A 21,637-nucleotide genomic window follows, 5' to 3' on the forward strand; every position below is an offset into this window, starting at 1 on the left:
GTCCTTCCCTTGATCAAGGAAAATAATCAGCCAGTTTTTTCCCTCTAAGATTTCTTGTTAGTTCTGAAGGAAGAGATAGCATGTTATATTTTTCTAAAACTCACCTAACTCCAGCTGTTCATTTTGTCCAGTTACCTAACACATTTGTGGGTTTATGAGGACGAGCAGAATAGTGGGTCTCCTGTTTAGATCTTCCCTGGGAAGGGTATAGGGATTATAGATAAAATCAGGTTAGGAAAATAAACTGTTCTATTTTTTTTCAATTTCCCCAAATTTCCTTTATACTTAATTTATGTAGGTATCCCATAAAAGGTTCTGATTATATTTCTTTGGAAGACAGAATCCCACCTGACATCTGAATTACATATTTCAGGGAAGGATTACTAAAGTTAATTGTAAATAGTATAGTTTTCCCTATCGTGGTCAGAGGATATTTTCAAGAGTAGCCGTTTTCTTCACTCACTATCATGGTTTTTGGTTCCCTAGGCCACTGGCTTTTAGGAGACCTGCCCTGCATAAATCTTTACTGAGTTAGTTCTTGTAGAGCTTTTGTCTCCAGCTGTTAAATGTGGTTTGAATTTTGAAGATCTTCATGGAGGACCTGCTGAGGATCTGCTTACCAGGCACTTAATTCAAGAATATACAGTTTACTGGATAAGGAATGTTGTGCCCTCTACTCATTCTGTGGCTGCCTCTGCCTGTGCATTTAAAGATATGACTATAATGAAACTTTAAATTTTAATTTGTTCTCTGAAGATTCATAAGCCAGACAGTGAAATATCCATTTCAGGTAGTTATTTTTCAAGTAGAAAATACTGTCATTCTCTTAAAGGATATATATATATATATATATTTTTATTTCAGAGAGGAAGGAAGAGGGGGAGAGAGAGAGAAACATCAATGATGAGAGAGAACCATTGATTGGCTGCCTTCTGCATGCCCCACACTGGGGATCGAGCCCACAACCGGGAATCAAACCATGGCCTCCTGGTTCCCAGGTTGACACTGACCCACTGACCCATGCTGGCCGGGTGAACATGAATTTTTAAAATCAAGGGTGCTGACCTTGGAATTATATAGTTAATCTTATCAGTTTTTTTCAGAGTATTTGAATTTGGGAGAATTAGTTATAAATGTTAGCAAGATTCATTCTGTACTTTTAAGGGCAAGAGAAATTATATGATTTATCAGAACTTAGAGATGTTAATTTGCATAGGACTAGGGTGTTTCAAATAGGATAAAGATTATTGAATTTTTTTTCCCTTCTGAGGGTGCAGTATATATAAAGAGAATTTTTTGAAGCGTAAAGTCATCTCTCGCTTTAACTTTTTTATAAAAAATAATCTCCCTCACACAAGGATCACATAAGCCTTTAGTCCTGCCTACATTCTCTCCAGGAGTCTTCTCATGAGAGATTAGAATCCTGTAGTCAACAGATAGGAAGCCTATTTCCTCTTCTCCCTTAAGGATTCCACATGACTATGGGAAACACATGGACACAGACAATAGGGTGGTGAAGGCCTGGGGTGGGGCGGGATCTAGGTGGAGGGGGGCAAATGGGGGAACAGAGGGGGCATCTGTAATACTCCCAACAATAAAGATTTTAAAAATTATATGTCTTAAAGATTTAAATTCAGCTTTTAAAGCACTTGTCATTTTTCTTTCTTCTCTTTCACAAAAATTTAGTCATTGAAGGAGAACCTTGCAAAGTGTTGGACCCTTACTGAAGCAGAGAAGATATCCTATGAAACTCAAAAAAAGAGCCTTGATACAGAAAATCAGTATTTAAGAATATCTCTGGAGAAGGAAGAAAAAGCATTGTCTTCATTACAAGAAGAGTTAAGGAAACTAAGAGAACAGATTAGGATATTGGAAGATAAAGGGACAAGTTCTGAATTAGGTACTGAAAACCAGAAACTTAAGCAGTATTTGAAAGAAGAAAAGCAGAAAACACGCAGCATCCTTAATCAAAGGGAGACTCTATTGGCAGAAGCAAAGATGCTAAGGAGGGAACTGGAGAGAGAACGACTAAAAACCATGGCTTTAAGGGTGGAACTTCAGCAGTTAAGCTCTAGGCAGTCAGATGGCAACCCAGATTCTCCCAATGTATTGACAGAAAAAAAGGAAGTAGAAATCTTACGGGAAAGACTCACTGAGCTGGAACGGAAGCTAACCTTTGAACAGCAGCGTTCTGATTTGTGGGAAAGACTGTATGTTGAGGCAAAAGATCAAAATGGAAAACAAGAAACTGATGGAAAAAAGAAAGGGGGCAGAGGAAACTACAGGGCCAAAAATAAGTCAAAAGATACATTTTTGGGTTCAGTTAAGGAAACATTTGATGCCATGAAGAATTCTACCAAAGAGTTTGTGAGGCACCATAAAGAAAAAATTAAGCAGGCTAAAGAAGCTGTAAAAGAAAATCTGAAAAAATTCTCAGATTCAGTTAAATCCACTTTCCGACATTTCAAAGATACCACCAAGAATATCTTTGATGAAAAGGGCAATAAAAGATTTGGTGGTACAAAAGAAGGAGCAGCTAAAAAACCAACAGTTTTTAGTGAATACTTACATCCACAGTATAAGGCACGTACCCAAAACCAGAATAATAGAGGCCCTGCCATGCAAAGAGAGGGAAGGAAAGAAAAGCCAATTCACTTTGAAGAATTTGGGAAAAATACAAATTCACAGAAATGCAGTGCTGAACATGGCTGTAGTGAAAACTATAATTCTTTCAGAAAGTCTTGTTCTGGTGTATTTGAATGTGCTCAACAGGAATCCATTAACCTTTTTAATATGAAAGTGTCCAATCCTGTAAGGATAGATGAATTTAGACAGTTAATTGAAAGGTACTTATTAGAAAAACTGGATAGTTTTCATCACTGGAAAGAACTTGATCAATTCATCGATAAGTTTTTCATACATGGTATCTTTATACATGATCAGAAGCTCTTCACTGACTTTGTTAATGATGTTAAAGATTATCTTAAAGACATGAAGGAATATCAAGTAGATAATGATGGAGTGTTTGAGAAGTTGGATGGATATATATATAGACACTTCTTTGGTCACACTTTTTCCCCTCCATATGGACCCAGGTCGGTTTACATAGCACCATGTTATTATAATAGTTTTTAACATTTGTAGATTGGATAGCATTTTATTTGATAAGTTTCTTGGATGTTATTATTTATAAAGTACTTCAACAAAAAAAATAGTGCTATTTGTAAAAGTACTTTATTGTCAGAATTTAGGATAAATTAAATTGAAAGATAATTTCAAGTTAATAGCTATTACAGACTGAAAATTTCGTATCAGTTTGACTTAAGCAAATAGTTTCATTAGCTTATTTTGTTTTCATTTTAGTCTATATGAAAAGGTAATCACCTTAAGTGAAATTTTTCTTTAATCTTTTATTTACTCACTTTTGGGGAGGTAGGAGTGAACAATTCAAATTAAATTCTGAAGTCAGAAGGGCTTACATATAATGATTTAGATGTCCCACTTATTTGTCTATTCCATTCGTCAACTAAATTACAATATTTAATTCACTTATTACAGAATTATTGTAGTGATATGATTAAAGAGGCAAACTTGACAAGCCACAAGTTCTAATGTGTGTGCTTTGTACATAACTTCTAAAAATAACTATCTTTGCTTATCACCTTTATATTCAATAATATGAAACTTGACTAATCTTCAAATGTTAGCTTATTTTTTACATTTGAGATAGTTATACAGAGTGTCCCAAAAACATGTATACATACTTTTAACAGCTGATAGATAGCTCAGTTGATGTTTCTTTCTTTTTAGCCAGACTAAGCTTTGAACAAGAAAATTAATCCACTAGACTTTTTTATGAGGATACATAAAAGATGAAGTTTACGGCACAAAACAGATGAATTGAGGGCACACAAATAGCGAACAAAATGATTCTTGATATTTGCTTTTCCATTGCTTCCAGTTACCAGCAGTGCCTGGACCAGAATGGTCATCAGTTTGAAAACAGGCATTGACAAAAACCATTATTCATTTCTGTAGATTCTTTTAAGTTTTTAAAATGAACTGTATATTAATAAACACCGCCTTTATAATCATTCAAAGTGTGTATACATTTTTGGGGACACCCTATATATCTGAATAAAAATAATGTGTCTATAAAATAATGAGACTGACTCGTGTCATTAGTCATTCAATGAATATCTAGTGCTTATAATGAGTAAAGCACTGTGAGGCTGCATTGAGGAAACATGGAAAATTCTTGCTGTGAAGGAGCTCACAAGCTTTTGGGAGTTAGGAACTCAACTTTTTAAAACTGGCTTTGAAGGAGAAATGAATTTGCCAAGCAGATAGGTATTTGGAGATGTGAAGACATGCCACTTTAGGGAGGAAAGATAGTGCTGGGGTATGAACAGAAGACAATATTTAGCTCACATGGAGAGCCACATTTTATGCTGAAGTATGTGCTTTATGGCATTTTGGATCACTGACAGTAGCCTGTGGGATATATTGCAAAGGATGAAGCTAAGGTGGTTTTTAAAATACAGGCATGAACAGAAAGGGGAGATATTGAGTAATACATAGTAAAATTAGTGGTGGTTTTTATGAAAGAAGTAGAAAGCAACAATTTCCAGATTTCTGGGTTAAGGTTTTGGGTAAGGGGAATTGGAAATGAGTTGTGCTCGGAGGAACCTATTGACATCCAAAGGAGAGGATTAGTTGGCCATTAGTTTAGCCCAGGCTGTGTGTGTAGTCTAGGCTGGAAGTATTTATCAGACTCTTGGGGAACACCAACATATGAGGGGTTGTAGGAAAAGAAGGCTGAGAATGACGAGACCAGAGAGTGGCATCATGAACATCCAAAGATGATCTCAAGTAAAAAATATATGTGTGTTAAACACTTTAAAAAAAGGATTAGATTTCTTGGGTGGGGAATTGGGTAGCCATGGATGGCATTATGGACTGTTTCCAGGGAAGTAGTGACAGAAGCCTGGTGGCATTTTGGACTGGTTGAGTGACACTGGGATAGAAGCCTGATTATAGAGATAAAGGAAACCAGTAAATGTAGACATGGATTAACTTGAGCTGTAAGAGAGAAAAAGAGGGACTTTGTTTTGTAAGTGGTATATAAACATATTTCTGCTGAGGGATGAAGCCAATGGGGAGGGATTGATTTTTTTCAGGAAAGGAAGAAAAATAGTGGAAACATCTCATTATTTTATTGTCACATTACTGGGGTGTTTTTTGGTTGTTGGTTTGGTTTTTTTTGGTCTTTTTTTCTATAGGATAAAAGTAGACTGAATCTTTCTGGCATGGTTATACTATGATTATACTTCAGTTTAATTTAACATCCTTTCTCAGAGTGTTCAGATAATAGATTAATGGAGAAAAACATTTAAATTGTTTTTTGTTTAAATAAATTTAACTCTAACATAGATGAAAAATGTGTTTACTGCTTTCAGTCGACCAGATAAAAAGAAACGTATGGTAAATATTGAAAACTCCAGGCATCGAAAACAAGAGCAGAAGCACCCTCAGCCACAACCTTATAAGAGGGAAGGTAAATGGCATAAATATGATCGCACTAATGGAAGACACATGGCAAATGTCGAAATAGAATTGGGGCAGTTACCCTTTGATCCTAAATATTGATAATCAGGATTAAGTTAAATTAGAAAACCAGCAAATATGGATGCTTTCTACAATGTGTTGAAACTAGGATGAAAGGATCAAGATCATTTCTAAGTATCTGTTTGATGACTTTATATTATTACTCGGAAGCATTAAGCAAAAGCTTACTAACCTGCATTTTCCTGTTTAGCTTTGCTGAGTATTTTTTGGCACTGGAAATGTTCAACTATAGTTCTGTTAAGGAAGCCAGGCATGCAACAGGTTTTGTGCATGAAATGAGACTTCCTTTCAGTGTATGAGCTTAAAGCAAGCTCAAGTCATACATGACAAAGTGTAATTAACACTGATATTTGTGTGAAATTTGTAGTTGAGCTTGAAAAAAAGTACATTGTGATGGAATTTCTTCTTTAACATTTTATAATCTTACTCTTCTTGTCTTTTTGTGGGTTCAAGAGCCCGTTGACTTGTGAAGAATTTGCTGCCTTCTTATGAGCTTGCTGACTTGTTCTCTTGTGAAATTTCTTGCACATCTGAATATTGTGGAAGAAACAATAAAACTACAACATGAGGAAAACTAAAGGTCTTTATTTAAAATCTGGGCATTGTATTAATATACAATTTTACACTTTGTGATAATTTTCATACATTTCCTCAGTAGTAATATTTGGTAAAGCAGTTCAGAGGTGTTTTGCTAGTTCCATGAATCTTATCCAGTGTTTACTAGTGTATTTAAGCAGCATCTGAATATTTTTACCCAGCAGTGTCTTTTTCTCTGGGAAAGATCTAAAAACAGTTCAGAATTTCATCTTCTATCGAGTTTCCCTTTTAACTTCCGTTCATAGATGTATATGTGACTTCCGGTTCGACCCTCTGGCAAGTGAGTGTGGAAGAAAATAGCAGTTCTCTCATAGTTTCTTGAAATTAGGAAAGCACTGATTTCCTAGAAATAAATGTTTAAGTAAATAAAGGCTACATTTTGCTCAGTTCTGTTTCAAGAATTTTAGAATGACTTACTCTGATTTGCGCCTCTACAACTTTTCTTAATAAAACAATGCAGTTTCTTAAATCATGGTAAGTAATATATATATACCTTGATATACATAGAACTGGAACTGATTTTGTCTAGGGAAAAGGCCAATTACAAAATTATAGGGGTTAAAAAGGACCATGAAAATTATGTTGTCTAATTCCCTGAACATTTACTAAACTTCAGGTGAAATAAAAGTACTGTTTTTCCCTTTTTTCATGTTTCCTTACCTCTTCCAAAACGTTGAAAATGATCAAGTAAGTAGGCAATGTTGAATTGTTGTGAAACTCTTTATACAACCAGCTTAAAGGATTTTGATAAAATACATCTGCTTCATCAAGATACTGATTTTTTCCAGTCAGGTCTGGGGGACATTGGAGAAATCTCATCGGAAGTGGGTGGTGGACATGGCTGTAAGAAAGAAAGTTATTGTGGAAGTTTTCAAATTGCTCTTAAGATATATCATGTTTACATAACAGAATGTGAAATCTGAATCTATATTGGGTTCCAATTTAGGTGAAGAAGCAAGCCTTTAATGCAGTTTTCTCAAAGTTGGAGAATATGATTTTCACACCATGTACTTGTGCAATAGCACCTTTATAAGTAAGAGTTTGTATTAGAGAGCAATGTATGTTCACTGATTAACATCCAAATAAGTAATGGTTTTACTGTGGCCTAGAAAGACTAGAGAATGTATAAAAAAAGTTGGATTGATGAATTATGACAAGTTAATGCCAATTACTTGAATCATGCAAAAAGCATGTTTATAACTTTGCCTTAGGAAAAATTAATAAAAATAAATATATGATAGAGGTTTATTTTATCTATGAAATGCATACAAAGTAAATTCACACAAGACCTAATACTTCATGACTCTTATACATTTGGAGATAATGGGCAAAGCAGAAACAGCTGGCAGCCTTATATTCCAAAATAGACATCAAGAGTTTGTTTTTTTTATTGCATTGTGTACTTTGAAAAAGCCTATTATGAGAACTTGATGACATCAAACACAGCAACCACGTATGGAAAGCAACTTGGTATCTTTAGAACACGTGTTCTCTGCAGTGTTGCCACTAATGTGATCAGGGGAGGGGTGAATGTTCCTCTTTCACCTTTAGTCTTCTTTATATAGTAGGGGAAGCTGAAGTTCAAGGGATATTTGGGTCTTAACATCTAACGTGGACTTTTGCTAGGTAATCCTAATTTTCCAAATTGTCTATAAATTATTGACATAAGTAGAGTAATAAAAAATGATAAATTACCTTGAAAAGATAACATTGACAGGTTGACTGTGCACATGGAAAATTAACTTCAGATTGTTGAAAGCCAGATTAAGATTAAGTTAAATAGGTGTAGAATTTCCTGCAGAAAAGCTGTTTGCCCTTGTACTATTAGGCAATTAGTAACTAGTATACCTTCCTGAAATAACACGCATTGGGCTAAATGGATGTCTTTAAATATCCTGCAGAGTTAAGACAATTTTATTGTTATATTCACAGAAACACTAATTCAAGTATTAGGATATCATCTAATTGAATTCTCTAACTTTTACAGGTGAGACAACTGATATCCAGAGTTTAAAAAAACTGGTTTAAGACTAGGACAGTCGTCCAGCAGTAAATCTGGGCTAGAAGCCAGTGTTTTGAGATTAAAATTGTATACATACAAGATGTATCACAAAGATTTGTGATAAAGTCAGTGATAACTCTTAATTTCTTTACTAAGAATACCAGCAAATAACCTATATAAAATTTATATTTGAATCTGATCACTTAAATCTAAATTGTTTAAATTTTTTAAAAAGGATATTGAAGTTAAAAGTGGTATATGATTTTTATTGACATACTTTTTAAATTTTGTGAATAAATATGGAGTTTCAAATTTTTTATAATCATTTGATCAGTGATCAATTAATTTAAACTCCTAATTCCAGAACCTGAAAGGAATTTTAAAGTAGTTTCATTTTCTTAATGATTGCATATAGTGGAACAACTTTTATTACCTATAAAAAGGAGTAGAGTGGCAAGGCATCATTACAAATACTGAAGCTGCAGATTTATTGAGATTGTTGTAACCGAGTTCTTGAATATGAGTCATGACATCAAGAGTACCTCGTTGATGAACTAAACCAGTATAGAGGGCAAGAAGCATGTTTGATAAAAACAGGAAACTTAGAGCTGGTTTCTTCCACATTTTCAGGTGGTTTAGTGAATACCCTGTATGAAGATAAATATGACATGTTTTATAATCTTTTGTAGAAGCACAGCTGTAATGCTGTCATGGACAAACAAGGTGTATACTAGTATAACTAGTAAGTCACCTTTATAATTGACAATTCACTATTATTGTCTGTTGTGATCTCGGTCTTAACCTTCTTATAGAAAAAGGAATTGAAATATAGTGGAAAGATTATGGCCAGGGAGTCCAACAGACCCAGATTTGAATTCTTACTCTGGCAAAAATTGCTTTACTTTGCTGAGCATTAGTTTCTCCATCTGCAAATGGGATAATGGTACCTTTTTCAAGTATTAGTAAAAAAGGTATGTCCAGGGCCTGTCCTGGTACATAGTAGTTGGTAAATAAATAGAATCATTGATCAGCTGCCTCCTGCATGCCCCTTACTGGGGATGTGCCCTGACCGGGAACCGCAACCGTCTGGTTCATAGGTCTACCCTAAACCACTGAGCCACACTGGGTGGGCCAATCCCTCTCCCCCCTTTTTTTAAATGTGGCAAAAAAACCCTGGTAGAACAAGTATAAATTGAAAGCCCCTGTCTCCCTCCCACAGTCCTCTCTAGCAACAGCCACTGATAATGAGCATATTAGAATCTGTTGAAAATACCATCAAAGAACAGGCCTTAACACTAGAAAAGAATAATTTTTTTGTAATATATTTTTATTGATTTCAGAGAGAAAGGGAGAGGAAGAGATAGATAGAAACATCAATGATTAGAGAGAATCATTGGTTGCCTCCTGCATGTCCCCCACTGGGTGTGCCCTTGACCGGAATCAAACCTGGGACCCTTCAGTCTGCAGGCTGATGCTCTATCCACTGAGCCAAACCGGCTAGGGCCAAAAGAATAATCTTATTAAGTTCCTTGTTATTAGGTTTCATATTCCACATACATTGTCTTCACAAAATAGATATAGTTCTTTTGGAATTTGGGTATCCAGGACCCAATCTATGGCCTGCCTGAAATTTTAGCACTAATTCCCACTGGGGTCAAGGCACTGTTTTCCATGACCATTACCTAGCTGACTGCTATCAGCTATCTCAGTGGTTGGCAAACTGCGGCTCGCGAGCCACATGCGGCTCTTCGGCCCCTTGAGAGTGGCTCTTCCACAAAATTCCATGGCCTGGGCGAGTCTATTTTGAAGAAGTGGCGTTAGAAGTTTAAAAAATTTGGCTCTCAAAAGAAATTTCAATCGTTGTACTGTTGATATTTGGCCCTGTTGACTAATGAGTTTGCCGACCACTGAGCTATCTTACCCTGAACATGAATAATATTAATTTAGAGCTGTTTCCGTTTAACTACAACTAATAAAGTTGGCCCAGGAAGGATTGATGAAATAAAATTTGAGCAAGAAATCTCAATGCTCAATTTTGTTCTTCTGTGAATATTTTAGATAACATTAACTCTGGTTCATTCCATTCAGTAATTGGACTTTCACATCCATTCACCTAGTACTGTTGGAAATAACTCCGATTATCCAAAGAACATTGTGAAGAATGGTGATAAAAAACATAGCCAGGTGAAGAACCCCAAACCTTCATTTAAAACTAACATTTGTAAGATGTTTGAAATGGTAAAATAAGGCCGAAACCGGTTTGGCTCAGTGGATAGAGCGTCGGCCTGCGGACTGAAGGGTCCCGGGTTCTATTCCGGTCAAGGGCATGTACTTTGGTTGCGGGCACATCCCCAGTGGGAGGTGTGCAGGAGGCAGCTGATCGATGTTTCTCTCTCATCGATGTTTCTAGCTTTCTATCCCTCTCCTTTCCTCTCTGTAAAATATCAATAAAATATATTTAAAAAAAAAAAAAAGAAATGGTAAAATGAGGAACCTACCAAAGAGGGTGAGAATTAGAACTATCTTTATTACAGTGTAAATAGGATTCCAAAAGTTCTGCCATCTGTAATTTCAGCCACAGATAGAGCAGACAAGTGAATACAACTTGAAAGTGAAGTGCTTTCTACCTAGTGGGCTCAAATTACAAAAAGGTACATTAAAGTGTACAGCCTAACTTGCTTTCAGGAATGTTCAAATAAGTATACCATGGGCTTTTAAAGTAGTTCACTCAGTAACAATTCGTTCACTATGATCATTAAAAATGTTATAAAAAATTATGGCTCTGGGATACAGTAGCTTGGGCAACTGGTACAAAGTGGAATACAAGGTGGTAAAAATGGCATTCTATGCGAATGCAGGAAGATAATGTGCTTGTATTCCCAGCTGCTTAAGTATTTGAAGGGTGTCTTCTAAGTTAGGTAATGCTTACATGGTGGCGATTTTCACTTCCTGAGGCTAGCTCACTTTAGAACGATGGATCCTTTCAGTGAGAAATGTATTTCCATATTTGGAGAAATAATAAAGCATTAGGAAGAAGGAATAGTCTAATATGACTGAGGGTCTTCAAACCATCCTCATGTTGCTAAAGGGAGAGTAGGAAAGATACCAGCTTGAACGCTAGACTGAGTCACAAGAGCTCAGAATTCATGGTTTTCTTATAGGGACACAGTATGGCTTTAATATTTAAAAGAGGTAATTAACAAGATCCTAATAGCTACCATCAGTAAGTCTACTTAACTGTATATACACGTAAGGAGGAGATGCAGTTGTCACTAAAAGGATCCACCCTAAAATGAGCTAGCTTCACAAAGTTCGAGTCATCACTCTGGAATGTAAGCATTACCTAACTTGAAATATAAGTTCCTGCTCCCAATACCTGAAGTTTCTGAGAACACACGTTTTCTTTCTGTCCTATAAAGCCAGTTACAGAAATCTCCCAGCCTCATGTAATTTCCAGGATAACAGGAACATAGTATGAACCCTGTGGATTACCTGTCAAAATATAGGCCTCTTCATTTCACATAGTGGCTAACTCAATGCTAAATAGCATCCCAGAATACTTAATTTTCTCCTGTTATCTGAGCCTACAAAAATATTTAAAAGTAGGTATGTAGGAAATTTCTGGAAGAATTTATAAGAAATTGATAGTTACCTCTGGGGAATGGGGCCAGATAATGATGATGACCCTGATGGCTTATTTTTTATACCATGAGTATTTTTATAATTAAAAATACACAGGGTTCTTATCAAATCACTCTCATCAGACTACTATTTAAAAAGTGTTCTAAATCTTTTATGTTCCAGTTGATTGTCCTCCAAGGAAAAAAATCTAAAATCAAGTCTATGAGAAGGTGCCTCATGAATTGGTTCCTTCTTAACTCAGCCATATTTCCTAATTACCAATTATAATTTATCTTGATATTCACCATCACATTTTAAGTTTTGGATATTTAGTGTGTTAATCTGCATTCTTCAGTAATGACTGAGGAGGTTCATTGTAATGAAGAGGATGGGAAAGTTTGGGGCTGTGTATTACTGATCTCATCAAATGGGTATCAAGGATGCATCCCTGTTTTGGCAAGAATTACAAGAAAACTTAAGTGTTTAGAAAAATATCTCTACCAAGTTCTACCAATTACAAATATTTCTGAGTTGATGCTTTCATTTTTAAACTAGAGGCCCGGTGCACGAAATTCATGCACGGGAGGGTGTGTCCCTCAGCCCAGCCTGAACCCTCTCCAATCTGGGCCCCTACTGGAATCGGGCCTAAACAGGCAGTCGGACATCCCTCTCTCAATCCAGGACTGCTGGCTCCCAACTGCTCGCCTGCCTGCCTTCCTAAATGCCCCTAACCACTTCTGCCTGTCAACATGATCACCCCCTAACCACTCCCCTGTCAGCCTGTTTGCCCCTAACTGCCCTCCCCTGCCAGCCTGTTTGCCCCTAACTGCCCTCCCCTGCCAGTCTGTTTGCCCCTAACTGCCCTCCCCTGCAGGCCTGGTCACCCCTAGCTGCCCTCCCCTGCAGGCCTGGTCCCCCCCCCAACTGCTCTCCCCTGCAGGCCTAGGTCCCCCCCAACTGCCCTTCCCTGCAGGCCTGGTTGCCCCCAACTTCCCTCCCCTGCTGGCCTGATCGCACACAACTGCCCTCCCTTGCAGGCCTGGTCCCTCCCAACTGCCCTCGCCTGCTGGCCATCTTGTGGTGGCCATCTTGTGTCCACATGGGGGCAGCCATCTTGTGTGTTGAAGTGATGGTCAATTTGCATATTACTCTTTTATTAGATAGGATACTCCCTGGGAAAGCTTTAAGTCAACTTGATTTCAGTGTTCAGATGAGAAAAAGGGTAGTTTAATTCTGAAAAGGGATAAGAGAATGGGCCCGGAACCATCAAAAACATAATGAGAGTGCTGGGCACAGTCAGGGAGGCATAAAATATGTTATATTTTGCTAAGGAAAGAAGCTATATTTTCATCCATAGTGAGAAGTCAAGAGGTAAAGTCAAAACCAAAGATTTTTAAGGGTGTTATTAGCATTTTATTTAGAGATAAATGACAAAATAACCACCTAAAAGTGATTGCCTCGGGTGAGGGGAAATGGAGAGGGCAGTAGAAGCATTTTTTAAAAATTATTTGTTATGGCTTTGAAACAATGCACTTATGTAATTTTGATAAAAACAATTAGCATATGGAAAAAGAAAGTGGCCTAATAAGAGACAAGCAAGTCTGCACTGGCTACTCTGGTGAAAACATGAAACGGGTACCCAATCCAGCATGGATAGCAGGTGCTGGAAACACCAGCACAAACGACAGGTTCAGTCTAAGAATTTCAGTGCTATTAGACTAGTGGCAACTTTATTTTAAGGAAAGAAAACTGAGGCACAAGGTTATACAGGTCAGTAAGGGTCAGAGGCAATCACAGAAGATACGTTTTCTAGACGAGTCGTTTTTGGATAGGACTGAGGGAAACTCAAACTAGAGAAGAAAAGTTATTGCAGATTGAAAAAAAAAATGGCTCCAATTATTCCTCTTCCAGTGTCCAGTCCCTACATAAGCCTGAAGTTTATTTCTCATCTCGAGAATCTGCCTTGGCTTTGGGAATGTGGTGGAAGCAACAGTTTCATGCTTGTACCTCAAGGGCCTTGTACACTTTTGTTCCTTTCCCTGGAGCCCTGCCTACCCCAAGTGAACAAATCCTAGGTAGCCTGCTGAAGAGCGAGTGCACACAGAAGAGCTGAGTGCCTTAGCTTACACAGGCGTCCTCAAACTACGGCCCACGGGCCGCACATTTATCCGGCCCGCCGGGTGCCGCTGCCTGTCCTGCTTAGCAGCCGACTCGTCCCGGGCCCGCAGTTCGCATAGGAATTTGTTCATAGTTGTTTTTTTTTAAACTATAGTCCGGCCCTCCAACGGTCTGAGGGACAGTGAACTGGCCCCCTGTTTAAAAAATTTGAGGACCCCTGGCAGTCTGCTGAACCCCAAACGTGAGAGCCCACCTAGGTCAATAGAGCTGTGTGTACCCCATTTGCAGCTGATTACATTTGTATATGTGAATTCAGTGGAGATGAGAACTGCACAGCTGAACTATAGTAAGTAAAAATAAATGGAGCTTTAAGCCACTAATTTTTTTTTTTTTCTTTCAGATTTTTTTAGAGAAAGGGAGGGAGAGAAACCATGATGTGAGAGTGAAACATTGATCAGCTCCTCCTGCACGACCTCTACTGGGGTCAAGCCTGCAACCCAGGCATGTGCCCTGACCAGGAATCAACTGGCAACCTTTTGGTGATAGAATCATTGATCAGCTGCCTTTTGCACTCACCTTACTGGGGATCAAGCCCACAACGTGGGCATGTACCCTGACCGGGAATCGAACTGTGACCTGGTTCATGGGTCGACCCTAAACCACTGAGCCACACCAGTCGGGCTAAGCCACTGAATTTTAAGGTGGCTTGTTATACAGCAATTGCCAATAGAGGTGTCATGTTTATATATATCAGGTTAAAGTAGATCGCACAGGTTCTAGCCAGTTTGGCTCAGTGGATAGAGCTGAGGACTGAAGGGTCCTGGGTTTGACCTGGTCAAGGGCATGTACCTTGTTACAGGCTCAATCCCTGGTCCTGGTCACATAGATGTTTCTCTGTCTCTTCCCCTCCCTTCTACTCTCTGTAAATAATCAGTGGAAAAATATCTTAAGGTAAGGATTAACAACATAAAAAAAAAATAGGTCACACGAGAATAGAATAAAACTGATATTTGAAGTACAGTAAAACGCAAGATTTCAGGTAGTTTCAAAAGACTCAAACATCAAGAACTCCAAAGAACTGTTGTCTGACATCATTCCAAAAACCAAGTTGAGGTGAGTTCACTACTTCATTGGTCCTGTTGTTGGGACCTGTTAGCATTAAAGAGTTTTAACTCTTAATGGAAATATGAGTCTTCTAAGAGTCAGAATCTTTTGGCTCACTCAGAAGCCTTAGGTACATGTCTGCAGGAAGAGATCACATCCTGTGAGGAGGTCAGGGGTTTTGGTGGGTCTCAGTCCTTTAGGGATCCTTCTGAGTGGACACAGTATGGAAGAAAGTCTAATTCTTGTCCATTACAAGAAGAGCTCCATCCTCACCAGCATTTTATCTAAGTCTTTGGGCCTGGGAACAAGAGTTTACTGGGATCCTAACACTTTAAAGATGACATCTTTTGGACTGGAAAAGGGGTTCGGAAAACTCAGTCCCTAAAGATACACAAGTGAAATGCTGTCAAGACTCAGGTTATAAAAAGAAAACCAAAACAACTTCCTAAATTAACCAAACTAAACAACACACACATTTGTCTTCCAATAGTCTGATAATACCCAGGCAGAAACCAAGCTTGATTTAACTATAACTCAAACTTTAAAAAAAGATAAGAATAGTGATTCATGAACAAATATGCTCTGGTTAATGGGCCCAGTATTCTTAAAAGACTTGGCATATAATTACATACCTATATTTTTATATGTGCCTACATTGTATATAAAGCAAGACCATAAAGTAATGATATAGCCCTGGCTGGGTGGCTTGGTTGGAGGGTCATCCCGTACACTGAAAGGTCGGGGGTTCGACTCCCAGTAAGGATACATATGGTTGGGGTACCATCGCTGCCCCAGGTCAGGGTGTGTGCAGAAGGGAACAGATTGATGTTACTCTCTCACACCCATGCCCCTTCCCCCTCCTTCCCATCTCTCTCTAAAAATCAATGAACATGTCCTCAGGTTAGGATTTAAAAAAAAAAGTAATGACAAAAATTAACTGGTTTCAGTACTCCAGATATAGAGTGTTTTTTAATACTTGAAGAGAGTGCATTTGAGATCTGCAGGAGACGATTACTCCGTCAAAGAAGGCTAAGTCTATGGGTTCTTTGGAGTTCTTTTTTTAAGTAAAAAGATTGACAGTATTAACTCTCTAGCTTTGCCCTATCTCTAGTCCCTGTTGATTACTCATGCCTCCCCAGTCCAGTGATTTTTAGTAATTAATATTTGAAGGAAATCAACTGTCATTTATTCTGAATTAAAGGTAAAGTTAGCAAAATTTCAATTCATAATTTTTCCAAGCCAACCAATATGAAAATTCATGTTTTCCAGAGCTGAATGATATAAAACTTTAGAAGTCACATGTAAAAAAATATTGCAAATAACCTACTGGAAAAAAATGGAGAAAGGGCCACAAAAATTAGGTGTGAATCACTTTTAAAATTACATATGCATTTGAGTGTTAAAGCATCAAAAGCATTAAAAACTAGTTTCAACAGCTATAAATATATTTTCATTTATGAAACAAAGAACTTAATAGTTTAACTGTAAACTTAAAGTAGCTATTCTAAAATAGATATATTATTCCATTACTTTTTTTAGTGAGAGATTTCTAACAGCCAGGAATATCACCATCAGAATGATATTGGATCCTTATGACTTGGATATTGGGTCCTTACGATTTTATCTCACTTTACAGGACACAGGAAAAGGGATATTTAGGCTGTAGAAAGCATACTGCAGTAATATAGTTATTTTGCAATTAAGAAGCAATTCTCTTAGCCTAGTTGAAAATATTTTATAGTGTAATGAGCTTTAATGAGAGCTTATCTTTTACCTACTTCAAGTATTTTTTTTCTATATTGAACAAAAATACTTACCACAGAACACCATACAGAATGGTAAAACTGGGTAGATAAACCTGAATTCTTTGTGGCTCAACATGCTATAATAAAAAAAAATTAAAATATTTTCTCATATTACACGATACTTTGAGAAACCTATGTATTTAAAATGAAATATAATTAACATTACCTGTTATTCTAAGCACTGAGACTGAATTTCATGCTTCAGGAATCTGTTGGGTTTTTTTTAGTTATAAGGTGATGATGTGTTAAAAGTAATTCTAACATTTGATGTCAATGTCTAAAGTACAATTACATTCTCAAAAAGGGATTTCTATTACCAATCCAAGTCATTACTCAAATTTGGAAGAAAGATGCATACATTTTCATTTTAAAATATTTTTCTGGTCCTTTAATATTTAAAATTTTAGTTCTAAGAGCAAATGAAATTTGTTCAGCTTCTTAAAAGTTGAACATAATTCTTAAGTAAACTATACGTATCAGAAGTATTCATTCTATCTGAGTACCAACATAATTACTACCTTTTCTGCTAAATAATCCCAATTACCAAATCCTAATAGTTAATGCATCTCCAAAAGATAACAGTTTACTTCTTGAAGAATTTAATTCCTTGGTAACATCATCAAAATTAACTATTTGAATAAATAAAATCTTACCTATAAACCAGAAGTGTCCACAGCACAGTTACCAAAAGTATCCGGTACCTCTTTGGGGCTAGAAAGCAGCCATGAATAAAGAAGGGTAGGTGAGTACCCAAAACAACTGGAAATCCTTGACTGAAGTACCAATGCCATGGATGAGAACCATAAAATGTCCCCAAATTCTGCAGCACGTTGAATTTCAAAAAATTATATTGAACCAGAGTCCACTGGCATAGTTGAAGAAAAGAGAAACAGAAATGTGTTAGTGCCAAGTTTGAGTCTTTGGCATTAGGGTATCTGGCAGAATGTTGACATTAAATCAGGAATGATCTAAAAACAAAACAATAGTTTACACTAATAATTTGATTAATGACCATATGAAAGCATTTTTTTATGTTCTAAGTATTCGTGTGTTCTTTGTTCATTTGTAAAACACTAGGTTTCTGAGATTCAAGGAAGTCTGAATAAACATTCAAATTTTGACAGGGTAAGTTTTACATAGAATTAGAGCTAAAGAGAACACTTAAAAATAATTTTTATTACCCTAGCCAATTTGGCCAGTGGACAGAGCGTTGGCCCACAGACTGAAGGGCAGTGCCTGGGTTGCAGGTTCGGTCCCAGGCCCAGGGCAGGCGTGTGTAGAAGGCAACCAATCTGTATGTCTCACATTGATGTTTCTCTCTCTGTGTGTCTCCCCATCCCTTCCACTCTAATAGTAAGTGGAACAATATCCTTGGGTGAGGATTAACAACAAAAATACTTTATAAAATTTATTTTTTATCAGAGTGTATATGTGGGGTACCCACATTAAAAATTTTATTCTAGTACCTTACATCACATATTACCTAGTAAGATAAAGCTTTGAAAATATTACAAGTGGAATTATGGCACAAAGCAGACAATAAACAGCAACAACAGCTAACATTAGGTGCTCACTTGTGCCAGGCCCCATTGTAAGCATCATATATGCAGTATCTCATTTAATACTCCAATGTTATGAGACAGGTACCACAATTATTTCCAGATAAAGAAACTGGTAAGAAAGGTGGTTGGATTCCAAGTTCACTCACATAGCTTGTCCAAGTTCACAAGGCTAATGAGGGCACTAGGCTTCAAACTGTGGCAACTGATTCCAGAGCCCATAAGTGACTTAAAAACAGGGAACTTGGAAACAACCTACAGTTGTGAGATTAAAATGTCAAACCAAATGCTTGAAGAATATTCTGGTTAATTTGAATTTTGAATGATTACCTTGAGGACAACTAAAATAATTTTAATAAATCAAACTTTTATTGCTATAAACCTGACAAAAATATCTTAAAAAAACGGATTCTATTGAACTTCAATTAGGAATACACAATTCTGTTATATAGAAAGCATAACAAATTGAACCAAAGATATATGCTAGCAGTTTTTTTTTTAATTTAACCCATATCATTTAAATGTTCCCAAATATTCATGAATTAAAAAATCAGGTTGAACTTTTAGTGTAATAAATGGTTAGACTAAAAATAGTTTAATATATTTGACTTACTTGACCAAAAAATATACGATCAATTATCAGAGACCAACTCAAAGTGACAAATCTGAAAAACAGAAAGGATGATTAATATTCTGAACTCACTGAAAATCCATATTGGCATACGGCCTTGCAAATGCCATACATCAAAGCCATTTCCAAAAAACCACTTTAAAAATACTTTAGTTTCACATATTGAATATGGATTTACACATTTTCAAAGATCTTTTATTACATGAGCTGCATTTAAACAAGGTTTTAAAAAGTAATAAACACTGCATGATCTATTGCTGAATAACATGTTACCCCAAAACTTGGCAACTTAAAACTAAGGACATTTATTATCTCACAGTTTCTTTGAGTCAAGAATACAGCCAGGTACAGCTTAGCTGGGTGCTTCTGGCTCAAGGTCTCTCAAGGTGTTGGCTAGGGCTATAATTTCATCTAAAGGCTTGATGGGGGCGTAATGGAGAGATTTGCTTCCAAACTCACTCACATGGTTGTTGGCAGAGCTTAGTCTCCCACATGTGACCCCCCTCCTTAAGACTGCCTCAAGTGGCTTCCCCCAGCATGACCCAGCTGAGTGAGACAGGCACCCAAGATGGAAGCCACAGTCAATATTATAACCCAATCGTGGAAGAGACACCCTTCTGCCATTTCTGTTTGTTAGAATTAAGTCAAAATGTCTACCCCCTGCTCAAGACAAGGGTATTATACAAGAGCATTAATATCAGAGGATGGGATTAGTGGGGGCAATCTCAGAGGCTGCCTACCACAAACGTATATACAGAAAAGTACACTTTATGAGCCATCTCTATATGAACACAATTGTGTAACTGTCAGAGAGCAAAATACAGAACATCAGTAGCACTTCAGAAGGCCCCCTCATTCCTCCAACCGGTCAATCTCCACTCCCTTCCAAAGGTCAACTACTATCCTTTTTGTTGTTAATTCTCATCCGAGCATATTTTTTTCCATTGAGTTTTACAGAGAGTGGAAGGGGAGGGAATGAGAGAGAAACATCATTTGGTTACCTCCCTCACGCGGCCCAATCAGGGCTGGGGATTGAGCCTTGACTGGAATTGAACCCAGGACTCTTCAGTCCGTAGGCCGATGCTCTATCCACTAAGCCAAACTGGCTAGGGCTGACTAATGCATTTTTAATTTGCCAAGCCTGTGTTTCTTCTACAAAACAAAAAACAACTACAATTGCCTAGATCTATGAATTTTGAAAATCATGAGGTAATATGAGAATGCCCATTATAAATTACACAGCCTTATACAAATGTAAAAGAATCAAGTATCTCTAAAATGTATTTGAGAAATATTTAGGAAATAAAGTATAGGAAAGTTCTAAGAAAAATTGCAAAGATTCTTATTCATTTAAGCAAATTAAAATACAGTTAATCAAAATCATAAGTATCCTATATAATAAAGGTAATATGCAAATTGACCATCACACCCTTGCACAAGATGGCCGCCCCCATGTGGCAGGAGAGGACTCTTAGGGGCGACCGGGCCTGTAGGGGAGGGAGGGCAGTTGGGGGGGTCCGGGCCGGCAGGGGAAGGCAGTTGGGGGCAATCGGGCTGGCAGAGGAGTGGTTAGGGGGTGATCAGGCTGGCAGGCAGAAGTGGTTAAGGTTAATCAGGCAGGGAGGCAGGCAAGCGGTTGGAAGCCAGCAGTCCTGGATTGAGAGAGGGATGTCTGACTGCCGGTTTAGGCCCGATCCCACAGTGATTGGGCCTAAACTGGCAGTCGGTGATTGGGTCTAAACCAGCAGTCGGACATCCCCCAAGGGGTCCCAGATTGGAGAGGGTGCAGGCTGGGCTGAGGGACTCCCCCCCAGTGCACGAATTTTGTGCACCGGGCCTCTAGTTACAATATAAATTTGGAAATACTCTGTTTCCTTTGACAATTCTCATTGACATTAGAAGATACAATAATTGACTCAAAGATGTAAAATCTTATTTGAAATATATTTTGCAGGTTATTAAAATTAATAGATGGATTGTAGCAATACTTACCCAACAGGTAAAAACTGATGTAGAATGAGATCAAGCTTTCTCTGTGCTTGCCAGAAATGTCTGAAGAGCAAAGGTACCCATGGAATGACTGCTGTGGGGCGAATTATGAAGGCAACTGCCACCAGGGATGAGTATTTGACACTGTAGACAAGGAAAATGTACTGTCAAGACAACTAGAAGTGAGTTTAGAAGTTATCTCCTATTTACACTGTGATATCACCTCTGTTTTTTTTTTTAAATGAGAGCATTTTTCTTTTGGTATAAACAGCTATGTGAACTTAGGAAAGTTACGTATACTTCTGGCTCTCAATTTTTCTCATCTATAAAAAGAGGTAATATCTAAGTGTTTTCCAGCTCTAATATCCCTCTAATATATCTCTAGTATTTTGAAATAAGCAATTATTTTATGTTTTAACTAGAGGCCTGGTGCACGAAATTTGTGCACAGGAGGCGGGGGGAGGTCCCTCAGTTGGCCTGCAACAACGCCAGCATCCCTCGCCCCGACCTCTGGCCAGAGGCCCCTCCCCTCCCTCCGTGTGGCCGGGGCACGACGCTGGGCTTGTGTTGCCAGGGGCGATGC

At 37.6% G+C, this 21,637-nt stretch overlaps 2 protein-coding genes across 6 annotated transcripts in view; one reads left to right on the forward strand and one right to left on the reverse strand.

Annotated features, from left to right (window-relative positions):
• The window catches only part of CCPG1 (cell cycle progression 1), a 45,152-nt gene extending 37,715 nt beyond the window's left edge, over positions 1-7,437 (forward strand). For 2 of the 5 annotated variants that reach the window (XM_080663751.1, XM_080663753.1), the window contains 3 exons: positions 1,687-3,095; positions 5,460-5,557; positions 6,082-7,437. In XM_080663751.1, the coding sequence (XP_080519877.1) occupies positions 1,687-3,095; positions 5,460-5,557; positions 6,082-6,098 (1,524 nt within the window). In that variant the 3' untranslated portion in view covers positions 6,099-7,437. Of the gene's footprint in view, positions 1-1,686; positions 5,428-5,459; positions 5,793-6,081 lie in introns of those variants that run through there. The other 3 variants (XM_080663750.1, XM_080663752.1, XM_080663754.1) reach the window with 2 other exon arrangements.
• PIGB (phosphatidylinositol glycan anchor biosynthesis class B) overlaps positions 6,423-21,637 on the reverse strand; it is a gene marked incomplete at its 3' end in the record, with an annotated part of 29,941 nt that continues 14,726 nt past the window's right edge. Inside the window, 8 exon segments of the mRNA XM_080663793.1 lie at positions 6,423-6,439; positions 6,442-6,568; positions 6,886-7,066; positions 8,661-8,874; positions 16,888-16,952; positions 17,529-17,740; positions 19,048-19,099; positions 21,058-21,198. Of these exon segments, the coding sequence (XP_080519919.1) occupies positions 6,423-6,439; positions 6,442-6,568; positions 6,886-7,066; positions 8,661-8,874; positions 16,888-16,952; positions 17,529-17,740; positions 19,048-19,099; positions 21,058-21,198 (1,009 nt within the window).

The sequence above is a fragment of the Plecotus auritus genome (assembly GCF_963455305.1).
Source record: "Plecotus auritus genome assembly, chromosome: 1".
In the NCBI taxonomy this organism is placed as follows: domain Eukaryota; kingdom Metazoa; phylum Chordata; class Mammalia; order Chiroptera; family Vespertilionidae; genus Plecotus; species Plecotus auritus.